The 14874-nt window shown below is 46.1% G+C and overlaps 1 protein-coding gene and 1 pseudogene across 16 annotated transcripts in view; both read right to left on the bottom strand.

The window, feature by feature from the left end:
- Positions 1-14874, bottom strand: part of LOC716147 (leucine-rich repeat-containing protein 37A3) — a 76695-nt gene that overhangs the window by 36601 nt on the left and 25220 nt on the right. For 5 of the 16 annotated variants that reach the window (XM_028836987.2, XM_077972179.1, XM_077972178.1 and 2 more), the window contains exons 1-2: positions 2134-6193; positions 26-97 (exon numbers count right to left, since the gene is read on the bottom strand). In XM_028836987.2, the coding sequence (XP_028692820.2) occupies positions 26-97; positions 2134-6056 (3995 nt within the window). In that variant the 5' untranslated portion in view covers positions 6057-6193. Of the gene's footprint in view, positions 1-25; positions 98-2133; positions 6200-7202; positions 7301-14874 lie in introns of those variants that run through there. The other 11 variants (XM_077972183.1, XM_077972184.1, XM_077972185.1 and 8 more) reach the window with 8 other exon arrangements.
- LOC144335209 (RAD52 motif-containing protein 1-like) lies at positions 6286-14866 on the bottom strand (annotated as a pseudogene).

The following is a 14874-nucleotide window of genomic DNA, read 5'->3' as shown; positions in this document are numbered from 1 at the left end:
TCATATTTGGAGAGAATATACTCACAGTTTCTCGGTCCAAATGTATGCTTTCCATACATTTCCATCAATGTACGAAATATAGTTTCCTTGGAAATTTCTGTGAAGAAACACAGTTTATATCCTTGAATAGGTAGGAAAAGAATGAACAGGATAAATAAAGGAATCATGGCAACCTTGTCGAGGATATTCAGAAACAGAAAATAACACCTGCTTTCTCATTTCCAGAGCAATCAGCTTCCCAGTTTGCACAATTCATCAAGAAACAATGCGGGGCCACTGGCACAAATGATGAGGCATCTCCCGGAAGCTTAACTTCCTATGCATCCCATCTCTTGGACAGACAGTGCCAGTTAATTATTTTGAATGTAAGTATTTTATCCAAAAGCACTTATGTGTTTAAACAAACTCCTACAAATCAACACAAAAATGGTAAATAATTCAACAGAAAAATAGGCAAAAGCCTATCACTATCAATAAATAAGCAGAAAGAAATCCTATGCCAGGTAGCACCAAAGCTTTGCCCTCTGCTGAAACATCCTAGGCTTTTTCTTTCCACTCTTATTACAACCATCTGATTTGGCCCCTTCACACTTTACTCCTACGTTTTGCGAGACCTTTCTATGTTGTCTCCCTGGAAATAAGCTTTTCCTTTTGGGCGCTCTACATACGGATTCTAAAATAATCCTTTGCATGTCTACATTTGAACATAAAGCAAAAAACAAAATAAAATAAAATAATCCTCCTGTTTTAATCATTTAATCTCTCTTGCTTGGAAACTTTCAATGGCTTTCCATACCTCACTGTGTAACTTTCAAACTCCTATAGCTGACAGTCAAGGTTTTACATAATCATATCTTCACTGCTCCCTCACCTAATTCTTTGCAGCCAGATTGATCTACTAAATTCCAACCATACCTGTAGCCATGCCTTTGCCTAGACTGTACTCCCATTTTTTTTCTTTTTTTTTTTTTTGAGACGGAGTGTCACTCTGTCGCCCAGGCTGGAGTGCAGTGGCCGGATCTCAGCTCACTGCAAGCTCCACCTCCCGGGTTCACGCCATTCTCCTGCCTCAGCCTCCTGAGCAGCTGGGACTACAGGCGCCCACCACCTCGCCCGGCTAGTTTTTTGTATTTTTAGTAGAGACGGGGTTTCACCATGTTAGCCAGGATGGTTTCGATCTCCTGACTTCGTGATCCGCCCGTCTCAGCCTCCCAAAGTGCTGGGATTACAGGCTTGAGCCACCGCGCCCAGCCCCATTTTTTTTCTATTTAACAAATTATAGTTACTCTTTAAGACCCAAATAAAGTTTTAGTTTATCCATGTAGCTTTCCTTGATCTCCACACCTCAAGGATCACAGATTCTGGTAAATTCTAGCACCAATGGTCTGCAATATCTTTTAGTCATTAATTATATATACCTCCCTTTTTATGCCTATTCTCTTTCTTCCCTCCTATCATTTTCATGTTCTGGAGACAGTAGCATACTTGGAACGAGTGTTACATATAGAAAGTCAGGGACAAAGATGAGTTGTGGACATAACTAAAGGACTGAGTAATCATGTTAACAGCCAACACTCCTAGGCACTGATGCTAGGCACTGATGAAGTGTTTCATATATTCACTCACCTAAATTTCACAACAATCCTATGAAATGGGAACTGGCATAATCCCCAGTTGAAAGGTGAGGAAATTGAGTCACAGAGCGGAATAACTTGCTCTGGGTCACCAAGCTAATAAACAGAACTGGGTTCAACCCCAGGCAGCCTGGCTCTGGAATCAACTCTTAACCACTTAGAGCCTCATCACTGAGATTGGGAGAGGGACAGGCTGCTGTAAAGAAGGTGAAGCGAAAATGGGAGGAGAGCAGCAGTTAAGCAATGGTGTGATGTGGCTAAATAAAAATGGGTAAGAAAACGAGTAAGAGTAAAAGACTGGAGTAAAAGTAAAAGAGAGGAGAATGGGTCTAACATTAAAGGAGAATAAGGAGAAGGAAGAGCTGACAAGCAAAGGTGAAAGCAGAAAGTCAGTTGTCAGGATGGCTTGGGGAGATAAAGAAAGCCCAGGAAGGCCTCCAGGAAAAGGCTGCCACGTCAGGCAGGACACAGAGGACAATTGGGGAAAGGTGATCCTTACAAGATGGTGAAGGTGCCATTGTAGGTGTTGGGCTCTGGCACAGGCACTTGGTGGAGCCTCTGCTTTGGGCTGAGATCAATACATGACAGTGTCTCATCTCCGCAGGTACAGAGTTCACATATGTTGGTGCTTGTGGAGGCCTTCTGTTCCTCTGATGCAGTTAAAGCCTTACTTTGGGCGTAACTTTCAGGCTGCACCAATGAATTTTGAGTAGGTTCTAGTTCAGTACGTGGAACTGTGACTTCAGTCAGTTTTTGATGCAGAGTCTGAACCTGGTCTGGATGAGCAGCTGTAGTCTTCTCCAGGGCTGTGGAATGTCCAATCTCTGTAGTGGGTTCTAGAGTTACGGTAAGTCCTGCGTCTGGAGGCTGAGTTGAGGTCTCCTCCATGGTTGGAGACGGTTTAACCTCTGTAGTGGGTTCTGTAGTTACGGTAAGTTCCAGGTATAAAGGTTGAATTGTGACTTGAGTCAGGTGTGAATGCTGAGCCTGACCCTTGTCTGAAGGTAGAAGTGTCACCTCAGGGTGTTTTGGAGGAGGAGCTGTAGTTGTCAGGGCTGTAGAAGGTACAACCTCTGTAGTAGGTTCTGGAGTGATGGTAAGTCCCAGGTCCAAAGGTTGAACTGTGACGCTGGGTGACATTGGATGCTGAGCTTCATCCTGACCTGGTGTTAGAATTGCTACCTCTTGATATACTAGAAGTTGGGGTACAACTTTCTTAGGAGGCTGAGTTGGGGTCTCCTGCACAGTTGGAGAAAGTTCAACCTCTGTCGTGGATTCTGGAGTGATGGTAAACCCTAGGTCCAAAGGTTGAACTGTGGCTTGAGTCAGGTGTGAATGCTGAGTCTGAACCTGGTCTGGATGTGGAAGTGTCACCTTAAGGTGCTTTGCAGGAATGATAGTCTTCTTCAGGGGTGTAGAATATTCAACCTCCATAGTGGGTTCTGGAATGATGGTAAGTCCCAGGTCCGAAGGTTGAACTACGACACTGGGCAATGTTGAATGCTGAGCTTGATCCTGACCTGGTGTTGGGCCTGTCACCTCATCATGAGCTGGAGGTTGAGCTGCAACCTCCTTAGGTGGCTCTGAAAGGTGCACCGGGATCATCTGCTGCCTTGAAGTTTCTACCTCCTTAGGGGGCTCTGGAGCCTGAACTGTGGCCTCCTGCTGGGTCAGAGAAGGTTCTGCCTCCATAGGGGGCTCTGGAATCTGAGCTGGAACCTCCTGCTGAGTTAGAGATGGTTCCACCTCCTGAGGGAACTCTGGAGATAAAGACGGGGCCATCTGCTGGGTCAGAGAGGGTTCTATCACCATAGGGGGGTCTGAAGACTGAGCAGGGACTGCCTGCTGTACTGGAGAGGATTCTACCTCTTTAGGTCGCTCTAAAAGTTGAGTTGGGGCCTGCTGTAGGACTGGAGATAGCTCGACCATCTCAGGTGGCTCTGATGGCTGAACTGGTATCTCCTGCTGCAGTGGAGGACTGATCTCTTCAGTGGACTTCAGAGGAGGACCTGAGGCTTCCTGCTGGGTTGCAGATGGGTCAACCTCCTTAGGGGGCTTTGGTGGCTCAGCTGGGAACTCTTGCTGGACTGGAGAAGGTTCTGCCTCCTTAGGGGAATCTGGAATCTGAGCTGTGGCCTCTTGCTGGACTGGAGATTCAGTCTTTTCAGGAGGATGCAGAAGTGGGGAAGGGAGATCAGGCTGGGCTAGAGAAAAGTCAGCCTGCTCAGTGGGAACAGGAGGGCTGTCCTGCTGGACTGGAGAAGGTTGTACCCGCATAGTGACTGCTGTAGGTCTGGTAAACCCCATATCTACATCTGTATATGACATATATAGAGGTGAACCTATTGCTTCATCATTCAGTGAACTTTCAAACTCTGAGGAGAGCTGAGTTGGAGGCTGAGTTGTGGGCTCTTTATGGACTGGAGGAAGTTCATAATTTTCAGGTCTATTTAGCTGCTGGTCTTTCAAATGTTGAAACTGCTCAGGGGACATTAAAGGCTGAGCTGGGGCCCCCTGTTGAGTTAACAGTTCAACCTGATTAGTGAAATCTGGAGTCATGGTAACCATGTGATCCACAGGATTAACAGTGACATTGTGCAATGCTGGAAGCTGAACTTGATCATGACTTAGAGGGGAAACTGTTACCTCATGATGCTCTGGAGGTTGAGCTACAACTACATTAGGGAGCTCTGGAGTCTGAGCTGGGGCCTCCTGCTGGGTTAGAGAAGACTCACCCTCCTCAGCGGTCTGTGGATGCTCAGCTGCAGCCTCCTGCTGGGTTGGAGAGGGGTTCTCATTATTAACAGCTTCCGGAGATTGAACTGAAGTCTGTTGAATTGCTGAAGGTCCAGCCTCTTCCAGTGACTCTGGAGGCAGAGATGGGCCCCCGTGCTGGATGGCAGGAGGTTCTACATCATTACCTGGCCCTGAGAGCTGAGCTGTAGCCTCCTGGAGGACTGGAGAAGTTCCCACCTCTGCACTAGGCTCTGTTGCTATGGTGAGCTGCACATCTGGAGGCTTAACAGAGACACTGGGCAAATCTGAATGCTGAGTCTGATGGTGACCAGGAGGTGAAACTGTGACTTCATGATGTTCTGGAGGCTGAGCTGGGGCCTCCTGCTGGGCTGGAGAAGATTCAACCTCCCCAGAAGACTCCGAAGGCTGAGCTGGCTGCTCCTGCTCACTGGGGGAAAGTTCATGCTCCATAGGAGGACCTGGAGGCTCAGTTGGGGCCTCCTGTTGGGTTGCAGAAGGTTCCGCCTCCTCTGGAAACTGAATCGGGGCCTCCTGCTGGGCTTGGGAAGATTCTGTCTCCTTGGTAGGCTCTGAAGTTATGGTAACCTCCACATCTGCAGGTTTAACTGTAATGTTGGGCAAGTTATAATGAGCTTGATCCTCACCTGGAGGCTGAACTGTCACCTCACGATTCGGTAGAGTTAGACTCTCCATAGAGGATGCTGGAGGCAGAGCTGGGGCCTCCTGCTGGGTGGAAGAAGGTTCTTCCTCCTCAGGGAGCTGTGGAAACTGCCCTGGGGCTTCTTGCCGGAATGAAGAGGACTGGATGCCTTCAAGGGTCTCTGGATTTTGAGTTTCCGGCTCTAGATGGAATTGAGAAAGTCCAACTCGCTCAGGGGGCCCTGGAGGCTCATCTGAGTTCACCCGGAGTTCTGGAGGCAGGCTGCCGGGATACAGTGTGTCCATACTCGAATATTCATCCTGCAAAGTCTGTTTCTCACGCTGAGGTTTGGATAATCGGTGTGGAATTCCAACAATCTCAGCAAGGCTCCAACGCTCAGCTAGATCTCTCTTCAGGTTCTTGGGCGAAACAATAAATGTGGTTGGTTTTGAAATCTTACTGTCTAGCGGAACAAGTATTTCATCTGCCTGATGGCCTGCAGCCCGATCTAGATCTGCAGTTGGAACCTTACTTTTGAGGCGAGGAAGCTGAACTAGGGTCTGATTCTGATCCCCGTCCAGCAGTGGGACCACCTCTGGGAGCCTTTCTTCCTGAGTCAGCTTGTCATTTAAATCCTGGTGTGCAGCGGAGAACTGCTCTGGCCCCAGGGGCAGCTCTTCAGCTGAATCCGTGTCCAGGAATGGAACCAAATTTTCAGTCGATTCCTGGGGTGGGGCTGACATCTGCGAGGAAGCAGAGGGCCCCAGGTAATCAAAGTCCCCCAGGTCTGCTGGGGGAGTGGGCGCATGGGGAGATTCCCATGGGAGATGGGAGGAGCGGGAAGACCGGGGCTCAGGCGGCCCCAGGGGGTTAGAGGTCAGCTGGAGCGGGTCCTTGACCCACTCCAGAGGCTGAGCCTCCTTGACTAGTAGACACAATAGTTGCCACGTGAGGAGGGGCCATAGGCCCCAGAAACGCAGCCGGGACATGAGGCACGCTGGCACCGCGCACTGAGCGGGAGCCATTCTGGCAGCCCTGAGACACTCATGCCTCTTATAAGCGTGCGCCCCGCCCTGTGTTTATGACACCTTTATTTATGCCACAGATCTGTTCCATGTCACCAGAGCATTCTTATGTCACAATCCTGCCCAGGCACCTCTTCCCACCCTGCCTGGCCGGAACACCCCTCCCCTTCCCTTAGTGAGGAAGGATTTGGTCCATAGACCCAGGTGGTCCCACGACTCCAGCGGCCTGCTGTGGTGGGGTGGGGTGGGGTGGGGTGGGGTGGGGTGGGGTGGGGGCGCGGCAGAGCTTCCCAAGGAAGTCACAGGACCTCGCCTCAGGATCTTCAGAAGTGCTAGTCCAGTTCTGGCAGCCTGAACTCTTCCTCCTCCAAGGCGAAATCCGAGCATACTCTTCCTTCCAGGGAGAGCAACTGAGCTGCAAAATGGGGGCCAGTTCGGGTGGCAGACACGAGGCACATTACAGTCATTTATTCCAAAATTTGCCATTTTCGCTAAACTTTCGGTATCTTTTGTTTCATGTTTTGCATGTTTGATAATTAATTCACCACCCTACTAGGTAGGGGCTGCCAGGGAACAAGCCAGGACTCCACATTTTCTGTAGGAGGGGTGTTGGGGGTGGGCAATTCATCTGGGAGAGAAGGCTTTAATCCGAGTGAAGAGCCCTTTGCACTAGCCTGGGAGGAGGCTGAACTGTCATCCTGCCTTGACTCAACACAGCCATTACCCTAGAAGTTACAGCGCCACCCTTCAGAGATCTACCCTGTGTGCACACATGGAGGAGAGGCTTAAGCTGTTGAAGTCAGCATGTTAAATAATTTCCTGAAATTCGACTATAACTAGGACCCAGCTGACTTCCCCCACAGCCATTCTTACCTATTTTATTACTGTCTGGCACAATTATCAGCATGTAAACTCCAAGAAGGTGCTTCATCTTATTCCAGTGCCTAGCAGAGGCACAGGGTGCATAGTGATGGTTTTAAAATGGAAGGGGAGCCAGGTGCGGTGGCTCACACCCGTAATCCTAGAACTCTGGGAGGCCGAGGTGAGTGGATCACTGAGGTCAGAAGTTCGAGACCAGCCTGACCAACATGGTGAAACTCCATCTGTACTAAAAATACAAAATTAGCCAAGTGTGGTGGTGCATACCTGTAATCTCAGCTACTCAGGAGGCTGAAGCAGGACAATTGCTTGAACCTGGGAGGCAGAGGTTGCAGTGAGCCAAGATCGCAACATTGCATTCCAGCCTGGGCAACAGGAGAGAAACTCTGTCTCAAAAAACTAAACTAAAATTGAAGAGATTCCAAGATTCGCCTCATTTAGGCATGGATCTATTGTTATAATCAGATTCCTGAAATCAGTGCTGACTTCCTCTCACATTTCACAGGAAGCTAGACTTCTTAAAGCTTGAGGTATCCTTGGTGGGTTTTATTTAAATTGAATTAAAATAATTATTTTACAGGGAAAAACTTCAAAACACTTTCCAACTTTGGGGTGAAAGTTAAATAAAACACTGCAGCCCCAAGTTAAGTTCCCACTGAAATGATACTTTTGCTCCATTAAAAAAAAAAAAAATTCCATATGTAGTAAATAATGACTGTTTTGAGATTAATTTAGAAACTTATTCCCTATTTAAGAGCTTTCATACGCAGTCATGCGTTGCTTGCCATGTGAGGAGCTTGAGAAATGTGTCACTAGGTGATTTCACCATTGTGCTAACATCATGGCGTATACTTACACAAACCTAGGTGGTGTAACCTACAGCACACCTAGGCTATATGGTATGGCCTAGCACTCCTAGGCTACAAACCTGTACTGTATGTTACTGTACTGAATACTAAAGGCAACTGTCACACCATGGCAGGTATTTGTGTACATATACATGGAAAAGGTACAGTTAAAATACTGTATAAAATATAAAAATGGGCCCGGATGCAGTGGCTCAGGCCTGTAATCCCAGCACTTTGGGATGCCAAGGTGGGTGGTCACCTGAGTTCAGGAGTTTGAGACCAGCCTGGCCAACAAAATCAGTCTCTACTAAAAATACAAAAATTAGCTGAGTGTGGTGGCCTGTGCTTATAATCCCAGCTTCTCAGGAGGCTGAGGTAGGAGAATCACTTGAACCCAGAAGGTGGAGATTGCAGTGAGCTGAGATCGCACCACTGCACTCACTCCAGCCTGGGCAACAGAGTGACTCCATCTCAAAAAAAAAAAAAGATAAAAATAGTATACCTGTATAGGGATAGCTCCATTATACTCTTATAGAACCACCATCATATATGTGGTCTATTGTTGACCTAAACTTCGTTTTGCAGCACATGATTGTAAATGATCGACAGAAAGATCTTCAGCAAAATATTCCACCCAAGGTACATGGGAGATACTGAGATCCAAGTAATAAGCCATATTTGAAAGGCATTATCGTTTTCGAAAGCTGTAGCACAATCAGTCTTAAGGCCACTTACATTCTCCCCACATCTCTGGGATCCTGTTTGAAGGGAGCTCTAAAAAGGCCTGTGTTCAAGCAGCCCAGCTTCCCTTACTCCTGGGGCCGGAGGAGACTAACCCCTCTCCTGTGTCCACAGCTGTAGTAGCACAGTCCTCAGTTCTGTCTCCAAACTCCAAATAAGGGGAAAGAGCCAAGGGTCAAGACTTTAGGAAAAGCCCCAGAAATACCCTGCACTCAAAAAGCAGTTTCGGAGTTTCACATTTTCCTGAGAATGAAGCAAATTATCCTCCAAATTCTGCTGCTTATTTTGAATTATGGTTATACTGGCTATGTTATCTGACCCTTGAGTTGTTTTTTTTTGTTTGTTTTGTTTTTTTTTTCTCTCGAGATGGAGTCCTGCTCTGTCACCCAGAGAGGTGTGCAGTGGAATGATCTCGGCTCACTGCAACCTCTGCCTCCTGGGTTCAAGAGATTTTCCTGCCTCAGCTTCCCAAGTAGCGGGGATTATAGGCGCCCACCACCACATCCAGCTAATTTTTGTATTTTTAGTAGAGACAGGGTTTCACTATGTTGGCCAGGCTGGTCTTGAACTCTTCACTTCATGAACCGCCCACCTCCACCTCCCAAAGTGCTAGGATTACAAGTGTGAGCCATCGCACCCGGCCTGTTTGTTTTTTGAGATGGAGTTTCACTCTTGTTGCCCAGGCTGGAGTGCAATGGCATGATCTCGACTCACTGCAACCTCCACCTCCCGGGTTCAAGCGATTCTCCTGCCTCAGCTTCCCGAGTAGCTGGGATTACAGGCATGCGCCACCGTTTCTCCACGTTGGTCAGGCTGGTCTTGAACTCTCAACCTCAGGTGATCCTCCCGCCTCGGCCTCCCAAAGCACTGGCATTACAGGTGTGAGCCACTGCACCTGGCCCTGTTACTCCTGAGTTTTTATCTCCAACACACTTGAATTAAACCGTGTAGTTCTTCTTCCCATCTGACATCTACAATCTCTTCACTGGGTCTGTATGCCACAACTATTTTACCACTTTCTGAAATAAAGTTAGCAAGGATCAATTCAGAATCTTTTTCATTCTAAAACTTCCTGCATATAATGGTAGCAGCCCACAATGAGACATTCTTTTGGTTTCTAAAAGCAGAAAATAAGAGCATTTTCCTGGAAGTTTCCTCATCTCCTCATCATACACTTCGATTTTTTTTTCTTTTTTTCTTTTTTTTTTTTTTGGAGACAGGGTCTCATTCTGTCACCCAGGCTGGAGTACAGTGGCACTATTGTAGCTCACTGTAGCCTGGAATTCCTGGGCTCAAGTCATCCTCCTGCTTCATCCTCCAGAATATCAGGGACTACACCACTTTGCCCAGCTAATTCTCTTTTTTAGAGACATGATCCCACTTTGTTTTCCAGGCTGGTCTCGAACTCCTGGCTTGAAGTGATCCTTCTGTCTTGGCCTCCCAGAGTGCTGAGATTTCAGGTGTGAGTCACCATGTCCGGTCTCACACCTCAGTTTTTAACATATGTGTGAAATATTAACTGTGTTTGGGTCAAAGTACTTTACGATGTTACAGATAGGAACTAAGGAATAATAACATAGGAAATAAGAAATGTGGAAACAAAAATGTTGAATCACAATATGATTAAATGGTAAGGCATCAGGTGGGGGGCTGAAGTAAGTTCAAATCCAAAACAGAGACCATGGGGCTAGTAGACACTTCACGTTAGAAGCACAGCTAGGTGTCTACTCCCTGAGAACCAAAATGCCACCAGATACAATGAACAAACCCTCAGAGATAGAACATTCGAACATTTTATGGGAAGAAAATGGCCCACGTACTCTATAGACAATACAATTTCCTTCAAGGAAAACTACAGCTATAAGGGCTTTTGGTCTAAGAAGTTTTGAGTGTGTGCAAAGGATACCTCTGCATACTAGGGAGAGGGGGACAACCCACACATTTAGCTTCGTTATTAAAGGTTGTTACTCAGACTTGACAGTTGATGACCAAGGAAGTAAGACTTCCACTAGAAGGGCTGCCCAGGTTGGAAAGCTGAGAGCAATCATGGCCACCTCTTACAAGCAAATAAAAGTCTGTAGTAACTTAATTAGGATCTCTCAGTCTCTAATCCTTCAGGGCTGTGAAGCAGAAGAGCAACTCCGTTCAGGGACTCTTTGCTAAACACCATGTTTCCTTTGGGCACAGGCTATGACATCTGCACCACTGTAGAACTGAACAGGGAATACAAGCAATGCCATACAACAGCATGACCACTTCCAAGGCTCACAGCAAAGCAGCTGATTATTGTATGAGAATCATATTTGGCCAATATGTCAGTGCCAGAAATGAAAGCGGGAAGAGAATTCTCGATTCAGAAAATATAATCTAATAAACTCTTCAGCTGAGAGTGTATTTATTCAGAGAGAAAACAGCAATGACAATAACAGCATATTCTATCTGCTTACCTTGTAAGTACAGTTCTGAGTTTTGACATTTGTCGTCTCATTTTGTCTTACAATATCCCCCAGAAGCTTGACTGGCTTACTAACCCCAGTTTGCAGATAAAGATTGCAGCTTAGAGATATTAAATATCTTCAAATCTCTCTGGCCATAAGATCTAAAATTGCATTAAAAAATCTAAGAGACAGAGTTAGGACTCAAATCCATGTGTCCGAGGCTTATAATCACTATTCTGTATGATGGGCATGCAATTAAAGAAGACCTGCCTCAAACATTTTCTGTATGAACTGAGGCAAGTCCTTTCACATCTATAAACTAGGGACAATATTTGCTGTCATTTTTTCTACAAATGTCACAAAAAACAAATTTGAGTCTGTTGCTGTGAAATAATTTAGCAAATGAAAGCATACTAGGGAGTGTTTTATCCATCAATATTTTTATCCATCTATATTTTTATCCAATTAACTTTTCAAAATGCGTTTATGTGCTCATTGAAACTGAAGTACTTCAATGATGATTGAGAAAGTTTTACCTAGAACCACAATCAACAGTTTCTGGAATGCATCTGACAAAGCCTTCTGAATAGCAATCTGGACTATCTTTCCTTTCATAAATCCAACCAAAACAAATTAGTCTTAATTTTGTTTTGCTTGGTCTTAAATCCAACCAAAACAAATGGATTTAAGATGGCTAAGTGATCATTGCTACATGTTTAAAAAATAAAAATGCATCCACATTCTTAGCTCATAATCTTCATGATTAAAGGCAGACAGCACAAGGGTATGGTTGAATGGCTCTGTTACAGGTACATCCTGGCAGGGCCCATTTTTACTGCCTCCATCTAGTTGGGAAGTTCCTGAAGTACTAGAGGCAGATACAAGCCAAGAACCTGGCACATGTCTCACATCACCCAGAGCTTTCAGATTCATCAGTTAAGGCTACACTCCTACAGACCCTACCCTCCTATGCATCAAGGGCTGGAATCACTCACCGAAAAGTTTTATTGGCTAGACGCGATGGCCCATGCCTGTAATCCCAGCACTTTAGAAGGCCAAGGCCGGTGGAGGCCAGGGGTTCAAGAACAGCCTGGCCAATATGGTGAAACCCCATCTCTACTAAAAATACAAAAATTAGCCAAGTGTGGTGGCATGCACCTGTGATCCCAGCTACTTGGGAGTCTGAGGCACAAGAATAGCTTGAACCGGGAGACGGAGGTTGCAGTGAGCTGCGATCATTCCACTGCACGCCAGCCTGGGCGACCGAGTAAGACTATTCTCAAAAAGAGACCGGGCGCAGTGGCTCACATATGTAATCCCAGTACTTTGAGAGGCCAAGATGGGCAGATCACTTGAGGACAGGAGTTTGAGACCAGCCTGGGCAACGTGGTGAAACCCTGTCTCTACTAAACATTTTTTAAAAAATTAAAAAAAAAAAAAAAAATTGGCTGGGTGTGGTGGTGGGCAGGAGGCAGGTGAACTGCTTGAACCTGGAAGGTGGAGGTTGCAGTGAGCTGCAATCACACCAGTGCACTGCAGCCTGGGCGACAGAGCGAGACTCCATCTCAAAACAACAAAAAAGGTTTGGTACAGACAATCTGGCTCCTCCCTGGGCATCATCCATGAAAGCCTACAGCCCTGCCTCTGACTTCAAACCCTAAGCCTGAGGGTCATGAATACCTGAAAAAAATCTCAATGTCAGTATCAATTGGGTACCCTTTCTAGGTATCTATAGTAGACTCTTTTTCTGCAGAAGCCCTTCTATGAGTTAAAAAAAGACTGAATGGGCCGGGCGCGGTCGCTCACACCCGTAATCCCACCACTTACAGAGGCCGAGGGGGGGTGGATCATGAGGTCAGGAGTTTGAGACCAGCCTGACCAACACAGTGAAACCCAATCTCTACTAAAAATACAAAAATTAGCCAGGCATGGTGGCATGTGCCTGTAATCCCAGCTACCCAGGAGTCTCAGGCAGGAGAATCACTTGAACCTAGGAGGTTGCAGTGAGCTGAGGTCACACCACTGCACTCCAGCCTGGGCGACAGGGTGAGACTCTGTAATTAGATGATGACTTGGCATGGGGGTGGCTCATGCCTATAATTCCAGCACCTTGGGATCCTGAAGCAAGAGGATCGCTTGAGGCCAGGAGGTTGAGCCCAGGCAGGACAACACAGCAAGACCCCATCCCTAGAAAAGATAATTAGCCACATGTGGTGGTGCATGCCTGTAGTCCTGGCTACTCAGGAGGCTGAGGTGGGAGGATCCCTTGAGCCCAGGAGTTTGAGGTTACAGTGAGCTATGATCATGCTACTGCACTCTAGCCTGGGCAACAGAGCCAGACCCTGTCTCTAAAATATAATAATAAATAGATAAATAAATCTTTAGATAATTTTGTTGGGATAACTAAGGCTGTAAGAGATACATATTTGAAGGACTATTTTAGTACAAAGCAAGTTCTTAATCAAAAACTGGAAAAACATTACTTCCTTCTTCCTCCTAAGCTTCTTGTCAGGAAGTACACTATACAATTTTAAATTTAAAGGTTCTAGCCGGGCACGGTGGCTCACACCTGTAATCCTAGCACTTTGGGAGGCCAAGGCAGGCAGATCACGAGGTCAGGAGATCGAGACCATCCTGCCCAACATGGTGAAACCCCAGCTCTACTAAAAATGTAAGAATTAGCTGGGTGTGGTGGTGGGCACCTGTAATTCCAGTTACTCAGGAGGTTGAGGCCGGAGAATGGCTTGAACCCAGGAGGTGGAGGTTGCAATGAGCCAAGATCATGCCACTGCACTCCAGCCTGGTGAAAGAGCAAGACTCTGTCTCTAAATAAATAAATAAATAAATTTATTTATTTATTGAAAGGTTCTGTCAGGTATTGCCTAGGGTAAAAATCTATATTTTAAGACAGAAAAACTCTGCCCAAGACTTCAGTAGCTCAAAGAGGGAAGGGCTTGATACGTGTCTGAAAAGATGAGTTTTAGAAAGCAAGAAAAAGAGATCCCTCCCACTTCAACTCCTTACCCTCCTCCACCCCCAATGAAAACAGACCTTTCCTCCACCTTATCCACAGGGTCCCCCACCAAGCCAACGCCAGAATCCTGCAATCATAGGATGGCAACACCACCTCTAAAGCACAGAACTTCAGGCTTTGCTTTGGAAGTGGCGCCATGGTCTCTTCATTTTCCCTTTCTTCAAGGTCAGAAAACTGAAGCTGTTAGGAGGTTTACTGTAAGTTCCTTCCGAGGATATTAATTAGGCTTCAAACTGTTTTATTCTGAGAAATAAAAACTAAACTCCAGTCATTCAAGCTGACAGTTGAGGTATCCTATGGCTTCAAAATCAAGTAAGATTTGCAAATGAATTGCTAGATATGACAATGTTTTATTATATGCCACACAAACAGCAGAGAAAATTGTGGATACCACCATCCAAGTGATTGAGGTTATTAATTTTAGGTAGCAGGCCAATTTAGATATGTCCACTTATCCTCGATGGCAGGAGGCTTCTCACATCTCCCTATAACCCAGTTCAATACTTCTGTCTAAAGTCTAGAATTTCAGTGTTGAAAAGAGAGCATGATTAGTGAGAGAAAATCTACAGTTTATCCTGATGATCCTTTCTGACCATCCATTGAAACCAAAGGAGTAATTCACCAGTTCTTGGCATCAGGAGCTGTTTAAGGCAAGGGCCTGATGTGGAACTGCCTTATGTCTGGTGCCAAGATGAACCTAAAGTCACAAGAGATAGTGCCATAAATATCACAGCCTGCCAGAGATTTTATTTAGATACACCTGAGATTTATCAATACCAGCTGTGCAAAGAAAAGAAATTATTTCTGTCTTCCCATTCAGTAGCTCCTTCTTGAGAACACGACCTGAAGAATAGATATGAACCCACCCATCCCCCGCC

This window comes from Macaca mulatta, chromosome 16, assembly GCF_049350105.2.
Source record: "Macaca mulatta isolate MMU2019108-1 chromosome 16, T2T-MMU8v2.0, whole genome shotgun sequence".
NCBI lineage: Eukaryota > Metazoa > Chordata > Mammalia > Primates > Cercopithecidae > Macaca > Macaca mulatta.
Note: the sequence above shows the minus strand (reverse complement) of the source record. Positions and strands in the feature narration are given on the sequence as shown.